The sequence below is a fragment of the Eretmochelys imbricata genome, chromosome 3 (genome assembly GCF_965152235.1).
Source record: "Eretmochelys imbricata isolate rEreImb1 chromosome 3, rEreImb1.hap1, whole genome shotgun sequence".
Classification (NCBI taxonomy): Eukaryota; Metazoa; Chordata; order Testudines; family Cheloniidae; genus Eretmochelys; species Eretmochelys imbricata.
The window spans coordinates 199,765,476-199,782,146 of record NC_135574.1 but is presented as its reverse complement, the minus strand read 5'-3'; the positions used below and the strand labels follow the sequence as shown (position 1 = coordinate 199,782,146).

The following is a 16,671-nucleotide window of genomic DNA, read 5'->3' as shown; positions in this document are numbered from 1 at the left end:
CTCCGGCCAGGAGTCCCTTCTGCACATGTGCAGGTATACAAAGGTCACACAGTGGACACCTTGATCAACAGCCCCTAGGCTGCACTCCCTCTACTGTCCCTATACCAGGGATCGGCAACCTTTGGCACGCGGCCCATCAGGGAAATCCGCTGGCAGGTCTGGACGGTTTGTTTACCTGCAGCGTCTGCAGGTTCAGCCGATCGCAGCTCCCACTGGCCACGGCTTGCCATACCAGGCCAATGGGAGCTCAGGAAGCGGCCAGCACGGTTAGTCTCTAAGGTGCCACTAGTACTCCTTTTCTTTTTGCGAACACAGACTAACACAGCTGTTACTCTGAAACCTTTGATTTCTTTCCTGTTGGAAATGCTGGTGGCTGGGAAGATGAGGCACTTGTTTTTAGGGATTCTAGCTATTTTTAATAAGGAAGCATTAAAAGGGAACCCAGATCTCTTGCATTCATAATTTCCTCTAAAATGTACAGCCTTTCAGAGGGAGAGTTACAGTGAGCAGAAGGCGGAAATGGGTTAAAAAAGTAGGAAAAGGAGGTATAAGGATGGGTTTAGATCATTTGGTGTTATATCTATAGTGCTGCTTTAACTCTGTGCTAGTTAATACTAAAGCAACTTTACAGAACTTGAATTATTTACTCACCCACTTAGGATGAGTAATATTTTTCGTTTGACTTTTTGAGTGAAATAATTTTAATTTTTTTATCACCTTCATCGTAATAAGGTTGGGCAAGAAGCTTTTTTTCAAAACGATTTATTTTGGTTGAACTTAAGTACTTGAAGTATTCATAAATTGAGGTATAATAGCTAACACTATAGACTCTTTATGGTCCCAGACCAGGAAAGCACGTAAGCATGTGTGTAAGTGTGAGCACAAATAGTGCCGTGGAAGTCACACACATGTGTAAGGTTTCAGAGTAGCAGCCGTGTCAGTCTGTATCCGCAAAAAGAACAGGAGTACTTGTGGCACCTTAGAGACTAACCAATTTATTTGAGCATAAGCTTTTGTGAGCTTATGCATCTGATGAAGTGAGCTGTAGCTCGCGAAAGCTTATGCTCAAATACATTGGTTAGTCTCTAAGGTGCCACAAGTCCTCCTTTTCTTTTTACACATGTATAAGTGCTTTGTATGTTCAGGGCCTTAATTAGTGAGCACTCTTTCTAAGCACTGATAGGTCTGTGTATGAAAAGAATATTTCGTTTCTTGGAGAAGTATAGTGAAGAGAGGGGAGAATGAAGAAGTAAAATGAATACAGTAGTTATTTTAAAAACAAATGCCAGATAAAAATCTATAATATAATAAAACCTTGGGCCTGAATCTGCACGTCCTTGTGTAGTGCAGAGTGCATGTAGGTATAAGATGCTCCTGAATCAGAATGCGAGTATTTTTCAGGTGCTTGGCTTTGGAAATAGATTAACGTGGAAATTTTAATGTTTCCATTTATATATTTAAAATTACATCTCCATTTTACAAAAGAGATTCGAATCAAGGCAGAATATTGCCAAAGACAATACTTAGGGCTTGTCTACACAATTAGACCATGGCAAGCAGGGGTGTGAATCTACCCCACACTAGCCTGCCACAATCTAACTGTCCCTGTCCACCCTGATGACATGAGTTAACAGTTTGTTAATGCGCTTTGAGCTAGTTCTGGTTCAAAGAGGATTAGATCAAAGCACTCTCAGGGTATGTCTACACTACGAAATTAGGTCGAATTTATAGAAGTCGGGTTTTTAGAAATCGTTTTTATATAGTCGATTGTGTGTGTCCCCACACAAAATGCTCTAAGTGCATTAACTCGGTGGAGTGCTTCCACCGAACCGAGGCTAGCGTCGACTTCCGGAGTGTTGCACTGTGGGTAGCTATCCCACAGTTCCCGCAGTCTCCGCTGCCCATTGGAATTCTGGGTTGAGATCCCAATGCCTGATGGGGCAAAAAACATTGTCATGAGTGGTTCTGGGTACATGTTGTCAGGCCCTCCCTCCCTCCCTCTGTGAAAGTAATGGCAGACAATCGTTTTGCGCCTTTTTCCCTGAGTTACCTGTGCAGATGCCATACCATGGCAAGCATGGAGCCCGCTCAGCTCACTGTCACCGTATGTCTTCTGAGTGCTGGCAGATGCGGTACTGCATTGCTGCACAGCAGCAGCAACCCATTGCCTTGTGGAGAAAACGGTGCAATAGGCCTGAAAACCGTCCTCATCGTGTCCGAGGTGCTCCTGGCCACCTCGGTAAGGTCAGTCAGGAGCGCCTGGGCAGACATGGACGCAGGGACTAAATTAGGAGTGACTCGATCAGGTCACTCTCTTTAGTCCTGCAGGCAGTCCTATTGTACTATCTTATGGTGAGCAGGCAGGCGATGCGGACGGCTAGCATTCCTATGGCACCATCTTCTGCTGAGCAGCCAGGAGATGTGGATGGTTTGCAGTCCTACTGCCGTGTCTGCTGCCAGCCAAAGATGTAAAACATAGATGGAGTGGATCAAAACAAGAAATAGACCAGATTTGTTTTGTATTCATTTGCTCCCCCCTCTCTTCCTCTGTGAAATCAACTGCCGACAATTGTTTTGATGAGGGCTGTCAGGGGCACCTTGAAAACTTTAATGGAGATACCGTCCTGCCTCAAATAGCAGAGGGAGGGATAGCTTAGTGGGTTGAGCATTGGCCTGCTAAACCCAGGGTTTTGAGTTCAGTCCTTGAGGGGGCCATTCTGTGTGACAGTTGTTTTTGTTTCTCCTTGGTGTAAAGCCACCCCCTTTGTTGATTTTAATTCCCTGTAAGCCAACCCTGCAAGCCATGTCGTCAGTCGCCCCTCCCTCCATCACAGCAACAGCAGACAATCGTTCCTCACCTTTTTTCTGTGCAGATGCCATACCACGGCAAGCATGGAGCCCGCTCAGATCACTTTGGCAATTAGGAGCACATTAAACACCACTCGCATTATCCAGCAATATATGCAGCACCAGAACCTGGCAAAGCGAAACCGGGTGAATAGGCGATGTCAGCGCAGTGACGAGAGTGATGAGGACATGGACACAGACTTCTCTCAAAGCACGGGCCCTGGCAATGCGGGCATTGTGGTGCTAATGGGGCAGGTTCATGCGGTGGAACGCTGATTCTGGGCCCGGGAAACAAGCACAGACTGGTGGGACCACATAGTATTGCAGGTCTGGGACGATTCCCTGTAGCTGCGAAACTTTCGCATGCGTAAGGGCACTTTCATGGAACTTTGTGACTTGCTTTCCCCTGCCCTGAAGCGCATGAATACCAAGATGAGAGCAGCCCTCACAGTTGAGAAGCGAGTTGCAATAGCCCTGTGGAAGCTTGCAATGCCAGACAGCTACCTGTCAGTCGGGAATCAATTTGGAGTGGGCAAATCTACTGTGGGGGCTGCTGTGATGCAAGTAGCCAGCGCAATCAAAAATCTGCTGATATCAAGGGTAGTGACCCTTGGAAATGTGCAGGTCATAGTGGATGGCTTTGCTGCAATGGGATTCCCTAACTGTGGTGGGGCCATAGACGGAACCCATATCCCTATCTTGGCACCGGAGCACCAAGCCGGCGAGTACATAAACTGCAAGGGGTACTCTTCAATAGTGCTGCAAGCACTGGTGGATCACAAGGGACGTTTCACCAACATCAAAGTGGGATGGCCGGGAAAGGTACATGACGCTCGCATCTTCAGGAACTCTGGTCTGTTTCAAAAGCTGCAGGAAGGGACTTTATTCCCAGACCAGAAAATAACCATTGGGGATGTTGAAATGCCTACAGTTATCCTTGGGGACCCAGCCTACCCCTTAATGCCATGGCTCATGAAGCCATACACAGGCAGCCTGGACAGTAGTCAGGAGCTGTTCAACTACAGGCTGAGCAAGTGCAGAATGGTGGTAGAATGTGCATTAGGACGTTTAAAAGCATGCTGGCGCAGTTTACTGACTCGCTTAGACCTCAGCAAAACCAATATTCCCACTGTTATTACTGCTTGCTGTGAACTCCACAATATCTGTGAGAGTAAGGGGGAGATGTTTATGGCGGGGTGGGAGGTTGAGACAAATCACCTGGCCGCTGGTTACGCGCAGCCAGACACCAGGGTGGTTAGAAGAGCACAGGAGGGCACGGTGCGCATCAGAGAAGCTTTGAAAACCAGTTTCATGACTGGCCAGGCTACAGTGTGAAAGTTCTGTTTGTTTCTCCTTGATGAAACCCCCAACCCCTTGGTTCACTCTACTTCCCTGTAAGCTAACCTCCCTCCCCTCCTCCCTTTGATCACTGCTTGCAGAGGCAATAAAGTCATTGTTGCTTCACATTCATGTATTCTTTATTAATTCATCACACAAATAGGGGGATAACTGTCAAGGTAGCCCGGGAGGGGTGGTGGAGGAGAGAAGCACCGGGAGGGGTGGTGGAGGAAGTAAGGACAAGGCCACACAGCACTTTAAAAGTTTAAAACTTAAAACTTATTCAATGCCAGCCTTCTGTTGCTTGGGCAATCCTGTGGTGTGGAGTGGCTGGGTGGCCGGAGGCCCCCCCCACTGCGTTCTTGGGCATCTGGGTTAGGAGGCTATGGAACTTGGGTAGGAGGGCGGTTGGTTACACAGGGGCTGTAGCAGCGGTCTGTGCTCCAGCTGCCTTTTCTGAAGCTCAGACATATGCTGTAGCATATTAGTTTGATCCTCCAGCAGCCTCAGCATTGAATCCTGCCTCCTCTCATCATGCTGCCTCCACCTTTCAGCTTCAGCCCTCTCTTCAGCCCGCCACTTACTCTCTTCAGCCCCCCACCTCTCCTCCCGGTCATTTTGTGCTTTCCTGCACTCTGACATTCTCTGCCTCCACGCATTCGTCTGTGCTCTGTCAGTGTGGGAGGACAGCATGAGCTCAGAGAACATTTCATCACGAGTGCATTTTTTTCACCTTCTAATCTTCACTAGCCTCTGGGAAGGAGAAGATCCTGTGATCCTTGAAACACATGCAGCTGGTGGAAGAAAAAAAAAGGGACAGTGGTATTTAAAAAGACAGATGTTATAGAACAATGGGTACACTCTTTCACGGTAAACCTTGCTGTTAACATTACATACCTAGTACATGTGCTTTCATTCCAAGGTCGCATTTTGCCTCCCCCCACCACGTGGCTAGCCTATCCCCCCTCCCCCCTCCCCGTGGCTAACAGCGGCGAACATTTCTGTTCAGCCACAGGCGAACAGCCCAGCAGGAATGGACACCTCTAAATGTCCCCTTAAGAAAAGCACCCTATTTCAACCAGGTGACCATGAATGATTTCACTCTCTTGAGGATAACACTGAGAGATAAAGAGTGGATGTTGTTTGAACGCCAGCAAACATACACTGCAATGCTTTGTTCTACAATTATTCCTGAGTAGGTGCTATTGGCCTGGAGTGGTAAAGTGTCCTACCATGGTGGACGGAATAAGGCTTCCCTCCCCAGAAACCTTTTGCAAAGGCTTTGGGAGTACATCCAGGAGAGCTGCAAATACTAGGACAAATTAATTATTAAACATGCTTGCTTTTAAACCATGTATACTATTTTAAAAGGTACACTCACCAGAGGTCCCTTCTCCGCCTGGCAGATCCAGGAGGCAGCCTTGGGTGGGTTTGGGGGTACTGGCTCCAGGTCCAGGGTGAGAAACAGTTCCTGGCTGTCAGGAAAACCGGTTTCTCCGCTTGCTTGCTGTGAGCTATCTACAACTTCATCATCATCATCTTCCTCGTCCCCAAAACCTGCTTCTGTGTTGCCTCCATTTCCATTGAAGGAGTCAAACAAAATGGCTGGGGTAGTGGTGGCTGAACCCCCTAAAATGGCATGCTGCTCATCATAGAAGCGGCATGTTTCGGGCTCTGACCCAGAGCAGCCGTTTGCCTCTCTGGTTTTCTGGTAGGCTTGCCTCAACTCCTTAAGTTTCATGTGGCACTGCTTTGGGTCCCTGTTATGGCCTCTGTCCTTCATGCCCTGGGAGATTTTGACATGTTTTGGCATTTCGAAAACTGGAACGGAGTTCTGATAGCATGGATTCCTTTCCCCATACAGCAATCAGATCCTGTACTTCCAGTTCAGTCCATGCTGAACTCTTTTGCGATTCTGGGACTCCATCAAGGTCACCTCTGCTGATGAGCTCTGCACTCACCTGCAGCTTGCCACGCTGGCCAAACAGGAAATTGAAATTCAAAAGTTCGTGGGCCTTTTCCTGTCTACCTGACCAATGCATCTGAGTTGAGAGTGCTGTCCGGAACTGTCACAATGGAGCACTCTGGGATAGCTCCCGGAGGCCAATACCATCTAATTGCATCCACAGTACCCCAAATTCAACCCAGCAAGGCCAATTTCAGCGCTAATCCCCTTGTCGGGGGTGGAGTAAGGAAATCAATTTTAAGAGCCCTTTAAATTGAAAAAAATGGCTTCATCGTGTGCAGGGTTAAATCAATTTAATGCTGCTAAATTCGACCTCAACTCCTTGTGTAGACCAGGGCTCAGAAACTGTTAATGCACATCAGCAGGGTGCAAAAGGACAGTTAATCCATGGCAGGCTAGTGCTGGGTAGATTCACACCCAAGCTTGCCTTGATGGTCTAATTGTTTGTGTAGACAAGTTCTTAGTTACTCCTTATTTTAGGAGGAATGATTTCAGTCTGAGTAACCATGATTAAAAACTGATGACAATGAGAAAAGCAAAATCCTGTCACTGAAATAGCCAGTCATTTGCATGTTACTTTAATATGCAGTTTATAATACAGAAGCATAAGGAGCTAATAAAAAGAGAGAATGGCATATCCAGATTCTTGTGTCAATTTGTGAGACAAGCCAATCACTTAATTCTTTTTTATCTTGTTTTTTTTCCCCACTATGCAAGATACTTTTTCAGTATATCTTAGAAAATGGTATTCAATACATACACATAGATGTATACATCTAGGAACAAAGAACATAAGCCATACTTACAGAATAGGGGACTCTATCCTGGGAAGCAGTGACTCTGAAAAAGATTTGGGGCTCATCAGCTGAACATGAGTTCCCTGTTCGAGACTAGGGCCAAAAGGGCTACTGCAATCCTGGGATGCATCATCAGAGGAATCTCGAGTAGGAGTAGAGATTATTTTACTTCCGTATTTGGCACTGGTGCGACCACTGCTGGAATGCTGTTTCCAATTCTGGTGCGCACAATTGAAGAAGGATGTTGAGAAATTGGAAAGGGTTCAGAGAAGAGCCATGAGTATGATTAAAGGATTAGAAAACCTGCCTTACAATGATAGACTCAAGGAGCCCCATCTATTTATCTTAACAAAGATTAAGGGGTGACTTGATTATAGTCTATAAGTATCTACCTGGGGCACAAATATTTAAAAATGGCCTCATCAATCTAGCAGAGAAAGGTATAACACAATCCAATGGCTGGGAGTTGAAGCTAGACAAATTCAGACTGGAAATAAGGCATACATTTTAACCGTAAAGTGTTGGACCATTGGACCAATTTACCAAGGGTTCTGGTGAATTCTCCATCACTGACAACTTTTAAATCAAGATTGGATATTTTTCTAAAAGATCTGCTCTAGAAATTATTTTGGAGAAATGTTATGGCCTGTATTATATATAGGATGTTATATATGTGTTCTATAGGATGTCAGACTAGATAATCACAATTATCTTTACCGGCCTTGGGATCGATGGATCTGTGGGAGGCTTTTGGGATTTTCAATCTGAAAGTGAATTTTCCTCTTATTTTAAAAATAGGGACAAGCTGTACATCCTGAATGAGAATCTCCACCCCTGCACACTACAAAGTTTAACTGTCTAGGGGCTCTATAGTTAAACATTTGGTGGTTACATAAACATATGGATCTACTGGCCATTGTCCCCTTTGGAGCTGGCACCCAGAAGCAGCAGGGTTTACTGCATTATTACAGCTGTGTAGCAGCCAAGCAGAATTTCTTCCCCAGCCCCTTTTGAAATTCTCCCATTGCTACTCAGTCTAAGAGCAAAGGACTAGATTTAGCCCACACAGAATAAGTTGGGTGTGAGTTGTATCAGAGGGGGTTGTGCGGAGAGTTTAAATTTTGGTGCTCAAGCAAAAATCAGTTGTCATTTTGTTCTGTTTTTTATTATTATTTGATTGGTCTTTTAATTTCTTTGATTTTTAAGGGAAAATCTAAATTTCCATGTCCACATTTAAATTACAATAGCACTTTACTTTTTTCAGGCTTTAGGGCCGCACGTGACATTTTAGCAGCATGTTCTGGCAGGAGGTAATGGTTGTGTTACTATTTTTATTTTATTTTTTATATTCAAATTGTGCCCAAAGGTCCGATTCAGGATCAAGTCCTATTGCCCCAAGTGCTGTACAATCACAGGATGAGACAGTTACTGCCTTGAAGATGATATAGTGATAAGAAACTAAAGCTAATGTGAACTAAGTTGTACCCTTCGAAACAATTTCAGTATTTATGACCTGAAGTTTCAGATGTGACTAATGATTTAGGGTGTCTCAATTTGTGGGTGTCCACCTTTAAAAAAGGCCTGATTTTCAGAGAGTGGGTAAGTCTGAAAATCAGGACTATTTCATGTGACTTAGGTTAAAATCTCACAATTACCATTGATGTTTGAAAATTTAGGCCTGTGACTTGTATTGGGATGTCAGGATTATTGGGTCAGTTCAGTTTTGGCCCCAGATTTAAGGGATTTGTTTGTTTTAAAATCAGCTTTTATTAAATCCAAGGGTAACACAACATTTACCATACTATTTTTTTTTTAAATCCAGTGGAAAGAATTTAATTTAAAAAACAAATTAAATATTGCCCACCAGCGTTTGCAACTCAGACATTACAGCATTGTGCTAGCACAGATAATGGAAAGTGAATAAGACTTTTAACTTTGTTGTTTAAATATTTCATAAGCTGTCAGTGACTTTTAATCACCAGGCCTGGATTTTGTCAGCCTGGGCAACTTGCTGTAGGAGTGTACACGCCACATTCCCCACACCTAGGTGAGCTGAGGGATGACATGCCCTAAAGGTGACTTAATTTGGGAGAGGATGGTGTGGAAGGCTGAAAATATGAAAGTCACAATTTTTATAACAATCTTTGATTGTTATCAGAATTTCCCATAATACCCTTGTCTTTTTCAAACACCAGCCTGACAAACTCACACTATCCTATAACTGGGAAGAGGGATGGGAGAGAATTATTTGGGTTTTCCTTTCAAATTTACTGATGGCTGTTTTTTCTTCTTTTATCAAGTAGACCGCTTATGCCACCTGATTGGGAAAGCTCTGTGGCCCCAGTTCTCTGGTCAGGCTGCGCTGCAATCAGTGCAGAGCCTGGTGGGATGTAGGGGAAATGTAACATCAAAGTGACTTTGTGCTGCCCTGATCATGGGACCAGTCTAACCCCAGTAAAACAAAACAGACTTAGGGTTGCTATAACTTGCACCTTCTGGTAGTGGCAGATCCACTAGCTGCGGATTGTCAGAACACTAGTGATCCAGCCAAACCCCATTCCACCGGGCATGCATCCCACACTAGAGAGCTGAGTGGCTGAGGGTAGGTATAACTAGTGTAACTGGCTGTACACCCTTGGGGACCTTCCCCTGCTGGGGAATCCTCCTATATAACCACATACTTAAATGACTGGTTTTAATACATTTAATATCCTCTTGTTTTAAAACTCAAGAATCTTAAGTAGGCCGAATCTGAATCAGCCCTGTTCTTCCCACCCCCGTATGATTTTGTCTCTAGCCTTTCATTGATAAGATCTGGTCTATGCATCATACTTCTTCCGTAACACCTCACCCACCACCTACGGTAGTTCCATCATAATTAGAGATGTGCAAAGCCAGGGCTGGTGTTGCAAATCCTTGTCAGTCAGGTTTGGGTTTTGCAAAACAAAACCCACCAAATTCAGGGGTGGTTCTGGTTTGCGGTTTGGATTTATATCCAATAGTTCTATAGAGTGACTGCATTTTATTGGCACCTACCTTCCATTGCTGGGATTTGTCATTCACAAATAGTGACGGGTGAATCTCAAATTGTTCAGTCTATCATCCTAGCAAAGTCAACAAAGGCAGGTTAAAGAAATACCAGAGATGCTGGCCCTTTCTATTCCATCTAAGAGTGACAAAAACATACCGACAAGAAGTACGGTTAGGACAACTGACCAGAGTGGGAAAGATGGATGTGCAATTTTTTTCAGCAGACATGCATTTTTTTAAGTCGATGTTCCTTTAAGCTACTGTATATAAGTGAACAGAAAAACAGGATAGAAAACAATACCTCAGTACAACCAGCTGAGTTATAATTGCTGCTGGAACCACAATGAGCCCATTTAATAGTTGGGTTTTAATTATGGCAGGTAAGATCACCTTTCTGGCTCACCACTCTCATTATCCCTCCATTTGTTCACCTGTCTCCACCAGATCAAACAAAAGCTTCTTGTCTTCCCCTTCAGTTCCCTTCATCATTTAACCCTGCCTCACTACCAGACCTACTGTTCTGTCATGACACCAACTCCGCCTCTGCTCTGCAGGTGACATGAGCCATTATCATAGAATATCAGGGTTGGAAGGGACCTCAGGAGGTCATCTAGTCCAACCCCCTGCTCAAAGCAGGACCAATCCCCAATTTTTGCCCCAGATCTCTAAATGGCCCCTTCAAGGATTCATGCGTAGGTCCACTTGTTCCTTCAGCTTTGTCACACTTTATCCTATGCTCCCTAACCATATTCCTGGGGAAAACGCTGTCAAAACCCATAAAAATACCTCCCTTCCTCCCTCAAATTGCTCCTTAAGACTTATCTCTGCCAGGGTGCCTACAGAACACTACCACACTAGTGGCTAGGCAGATAGCAAGTTGAGAATACTAGTTTTTTATGCAAAGTTGCTTCATATTTTATCCTACCACCACCCGCCCCCACACGCTTTTGTCTGTTCCCTATTGCTTTTGATATTCTAAGAATATGATCTGTCTGGAGTAGGGTTGCCAACTTTCTAATTGTACAAAACCAAACACCTTAGCCCCGACCCTTCCCTGAGGCCACACCCCATGTCCCGCCTCTTCCCCCAGGTCCTGCCCCCCCCCCGCTCACTACATTCCCCCTCTCTTGGTGGCCTGCTGTCCCCCATCCTCACTCACTTTCACTGGGCTGGGGCAGGGGGTTGGGGTGGGGGAGGTGAGGGCTCTAACTGGGAGTGCAGGCTCTGGGGTGGAGCCAGGGATGAGGGGTCTGGGGTGCTGGAGGGGGCTCCAGGCTGGGGCAGTGGGTTGGGGTGTAGGAGTGGGTGAGGGCTTTGGCTGGGAGTGCGGGCTCTGGGGTGGGGCCAGGGATGAGGGGTTTGGGGTGCAAGAGGGAGCTCCAGGCTAGGAGTGAGGCAGAGGGGTTCAGGATGTGGAGTAGCTCTGGGCTGGGGCAGTGGGTTGGGGCGAGAGCTCCATCTGGGTTTGCAAGCTCTGGGGTGGGGCCAGGGATGAGGAGTTTGAGTGCCAGAAAGGGCTACGGGTTTGGGGGGGCCTCAGGGCTGGGGCAGCGGATTGGGGCACAGGATTACCTCTGGTGCTCCTGGTCAGTGGCACGGGGACGGGGGGGGCACTAAGGCAGGCTTCGTACCTGTCCTGACTCCGTGCTGCACCCCGGAAGCGACCAGAAGGTCCAGCTCCTAGGCAGAGGTGTGACAGGTGGCTCTGAGCACTGCTCTCACCCGCAGGCACCGTCCCTGCAGCTCCCATTGGCCACAGTTTCCGGCCAATGGGAATGTGAAGCCAATGCTCAGGGTGCGGGCAGCGACTAGGAGCCAGAGCTGCTGGCCACTTCTGAAGTGCATCGTGGTGCCAGGACAAGTAGGGACTAGCCTGCCTTAGCTCCGCAGCACCACCAACCGGACTTTTAACGGCCTGGTCAGCAGTGCTGACTGGAGCCGCCCGGCTCCCTTTTCGACTGGGTGTTGCGGTCAAAAACCAGACACCTGGTTACCCTAGGTCTGGAGCAGAAACTGTCAGTTTTATTTCTTTGTACAGCACTTAGCACAGTTGGGCCTTGATATTTGATTGGGCTGTTGAGAGGCACTACCATTATACAAGTAAAAATTAATAATAAAGGCTGTTTTCCTGGTACCAGATCTTTCACACCTGATTGAGATGAATGGATTGCGAAGGGGTGAGTTCTCTGCTCTTCAGTTAAATATTAGTGGCAGAAGAGGTTTTTGCTGCTTCACAGCTTTCAAAATGGAAAAAGATGCAGGAGAAACATTTTTCTTTATCCCTCTCTACCAAAGTATGGTTATGATTCCCGCCACCTCTTTTTATAAAGCGAAAAGTTGGGGAGGGTGTTGTTCATTTGTTTCCCGTTTTACCAAAACTCAAAAATAACTAAGGACAGTTTTCTTTCTGAATAAAGAAAAGGAGTACTTGTGGCACCTTAGAGACTAACCAATTTATTTGAGCATAAGCTTTCGTGAGCTACAGCTCACTTCATCGGATGCATAAAGTGGAAAGTACAGTGAGCAGATTTTATATATACACACAGACCATGAAAAAATATACATTGTAAGGAGAGTGATCACTTAAGATGAGCTATTACCAGCAGGAGAGTGGGGTGGGGGGAGAGAAAACCTTTTGAAGTGATAATCAAGGTGGGCCATTTCCAGCACATTTCCAGGAGTTAACAAGAATATCTGAGGAACAGTGGGGGGCGGGGCGCGCGGGAGGAGGAATAAACAAGGGGAAATAGTTTCACTTAGTATAATGACTCAACCACTCACCGTCTCTATTCAATCCTAAGTTAATTGTATCCAATTTGCAAATTAATTCCAATTCAGCAGGATTGTCTGGCTATGTAGACTCCCTCCTCAGGCCCTACGCTACCAGCACTCCCAGCTATCTTCGAGACACCACTGACTTCCTGAGGAAACTACAATCCATCGGTGATCTTCCTGAAAGCACCATCGTGGCTACTATGGATGTAGAAGCCCTCTACACCGACATTCCACACAAAGATGGACTACAAGCCGTCGGGAACACTATCCCCGATAATGTCTCGGCAAACCTGGTGGCTGAACTTTGTGACTTTGTCCTCACCCATAACTACTTCACATTTGGGGACAATGTATACCTTCAAATCAGTGGCACTGCTATGGGTACCCGCATGGCCCCACAGTATGCCAACATTTTTATGGCTGACTTAGAACAACGCTTCCTCAGCTCTCGTCCCCTAACGCCTCTACTCTACTTGCGCTATATTGATGACATCTTCATCATCTGGACCCATGGAAAAGAAGCCCTTGAGGAATTCCACCATGATTTCAACAATTTCCATCCCACCATCAACCTCAGCCTGGACTAGTCCACACAAGGGATCCACTTCCTGGACACTACAGTGCTAATAAGCGATGGTCACATAAACACCACCCTATACCGGAAACCTACTGACCACTGTTCCTGCCTACATGCCTCCAGCTTTCACCCAGACCACACCACACGATCCATCGTCTACAGCCAAGCTCTACGATACAACCGCATTTGCTCCAACCCCTCAGACAGAGACAAACACGTACAAGATTTCTATCAAGCATTCTTACAACTACAATACCCACCTGCTGAAGTGAAGAAACAGATTGACAGAGCCAGAAGAGTACCCAGAAGTCCCCTACTACAGGACAGGCCCAACAAAGAAAATAACAGAACGCCACTAGCCGTCACCTTCAGCCCCCAACTAAAATCTCTCCAACGCATTATCAAGGATCTACAACCTATCCTGAAGGACGACCCAACACTCTCACAAATCTTGGGAGACAGGCCAGTCCTTGCCTACAGACAGCCCCCCAACCTGAAGCAAATACTCACCAGCAACCACACACCACACAGCAGAACCACTAACCCAGGAACCTATCCTTGCAACAAAGCCCGTTGCCAACTGTGCCCACATATCTATTCAGGGGAGACCATCACAGGGCCTAATAACATCAGCCACACTATCAGAGGCTCATTCACCTGCACATCCACCAATGAGATATACGCCATCATGTGCCAGCAATGCCCCTCTGCCATGTACATTGGTCAAACTGGACAGTCTCTACGTAAAAGAATAAATGGACACAAATCAGATGTCAAGAATTATAACATTCATAAACCAGTCGGAGAACACTTCAATCTCTCTGGTCACTCGATTTCTGTTCTCAAAGTGAGTATCCTTCAACAAAAAAACTTTGAAAACAGACTCCAAGGAGAGACTGCTGAATTGGAATTAATTTGCAAATTGGATACAATTAACTTAGGCTTGAATAGAGACCGGGAGTGGTTGAGTCATTATACTAAGTGAAACTATTTCCCCTTGTTTATTCCTCCTCTCTCCCCCCTCCCGCCCCCCCCGCACTGTTCCTCAGACATTCTTGTTAACTCCTGGAAATGTGCTGGAAATGGCCCACCTTGATTATCACTTCAAAAGGTTTTTTCTCCCCCCACCCCACTCTCCTGCTGGTAATAGCTCATCTTAAGTGATCACTCTCCTTACAATGTATATTTTTTCATGGTCTGTGTGTATATATAAAATCTGCTCACTGTACTTTCCACTTTATGCATCCGATGAAGTGAGCTGTAGCTCACGAAAGTTTATGCTCAAATAAATTGGTTAGTCTCTAAGGTGCCACAAGTACTCCTTTTCTTTTTGCCAATACAGACTAACACAGCTGCTACTCTGAAACCGTTCTTTCTGAAGGTGATTTTTCTTTTAAGACAACATGGAAAATATAAAGACTAAGGGGTGAACATTTCAGAAAGTCATTAGAATGTGAAAATAGGAGGCTGTCGAGAAAAGCGTTGTGCTACTTTAACAATAGATGTCGGTCACCTCCTTGGCCGAATTGTAATTCATCTGAATCCTTCTGTTTTACATTTTGTCTCAGGTGTGCAAGATAGAAATGGAAAATCTTTGTCAGATCTGAAGCATCAATGTAATTAAATGCATATTTCCAGATCTTTCTTGCTTTTTATCCTTCCTTCCTTTTGAATTATACACATTTTATATAGTAATGAAATGTTAAAATGCCTTGTAATTCTTAATCCAGGTAACCTTGACAAACATGTAGAACTAGAGAACCTGGTGGCCCGGTTTCTTGATGTGGAAGCGGCTATGGTGTTTGGCATGGGCTTTGCTACTAACTCTATGAATATTCCGTTGCTGGTTGGGAAGGTGAGTATGAGTATTGCCTGCTAATTGTTTTGCCTACAGTTACACTACTTCAAACACGCAATAAATGGTGAGGCTTGGTCTGAACACAAGACTAGATACCAGGAACTTCTGAGTTCTGACACTGATGCTCTTCTTCACCTCGGGTTCACCATTTCGTCACGCTTTCTGTCAGTCACCCCTGGGGGTTGCTAAGGCACTTACCACTCTTGTATTTAAGTACCAATGTAAGTACTTAGCCTCTTTCCCTCCATTTACCCTTCTCTAAAATGTGAATAGTTTTTGCCTCCCGTCTTGGAGAGCTGTTGTAAGAATTAAATAGTGGAACGGATTCTCCTCCTGCTTACCTAGGTGTAAAGCAATTGATGTTGGTGGAGCCACACCAGCATAAAACTGAAATGAGAAGAGAATTGGGCTAGGTTTTGGGAAATGAGAAATGCTTTGTAGGGGGCTCAATATTGATATTACATGAATCTCAGACCAACATTGCAAGAAAGCTGTCAATAAACACAAGCACAAAGTTTAGACTATGCTACAGAAGGTTGGTCCAATAATGACTTGATGAACCACAATATGTTTGGACTGTTAGGGAAATTTGTAACCTCACTTGAGTTAGACATGATTGTGAAACAACAGATTGCATCCTTCTTGGAGCTGATTTTTGATATCCCAGAGTGTAGTGTATGTTTGAACATTAATGCTAAGGGTCTTGTGAAGCATGAGGTTGAAAGCAAAGTGCCTGGAGCACCTGAGAAGGGAGAGAACTATTTTCTAGGGCAAAATAACCGTCATATTTGTGAAAAATATATTTTATTGAAATTGATATCATTTAAAAAAAACTTTCTCCAATAGTCTAATGGAGGGAAATTTGGGGTACAATGCAGGGACACAATAATGGGAAAATGATGTTCCTCATTTGTGGAATCTGAGCTTCATGTTACAGTCTTGGGATACTCAGAGGTACTGTCTGGGAAGGAAGGAGCAGAATCTCTAGTAGTCTTCTTCAAGTATGTGTCAGTGTGGATCCCACTGTAGGTGCGCATGCATCCCATGAGCTTGGAATCCTTTGCCAGACCACATGTTACGGATGTACCTGGCATAGATTGGAAAGAAACGAGACCCACCGTCAACTCAGTATTTCTCCAGAGTGGCACTCTGTTAAGAGATTTGTTCGCCACCCAAGATGTTGCAAAGTGCCTGAACTTCTATTCCAGGGGAGACATGAATCCAGGACTTTCACCAGATGTCTCCCTTCTACAATGAACCCATGGTCGATTTTACACCTTCTCAACAATCCCAGAGTGATCGTCAAAGTAAGATGGGATCAGATGAGTCTCATCATTTTAGCCCCTACTGGCCAATGCAGTTCTGACTGCTACATAGAGAAACCCATTCACTTGGCTGCCAGATCAGATGTTGCTGGACTTGGCTACCAGATCAGATATGAAATTTGGGAAAGCTGTGCTCCGATCTCTATTCAAATGTTGTA

General features: G+C 45.3%; 1 protein-coding gene across 1 annotated transcript in view; it reads left to right on the top strand.

Annotated features, from left to right (window-relative positions):
- Positions 1 to 16,671, top strand: part of SPTLC3 (serine palmitoyltransferase long chain base subunit 3) — a 129,216-nt gene that overhangs the window by 59,397 nt on the left and 53,148 nt on the right. Inside the window, exon 5 of the mRNA XM_077812046.1 lies at positions 15,061 to 15,185. Within this exon, the coding sequence (XP_077668172.1) occupies positions 15,061 to 15,185 (125 nt within the window). The remainder of the gene's footprint in view (positions 1 to 15,060; positions 15,186 to 16,671) is intronic.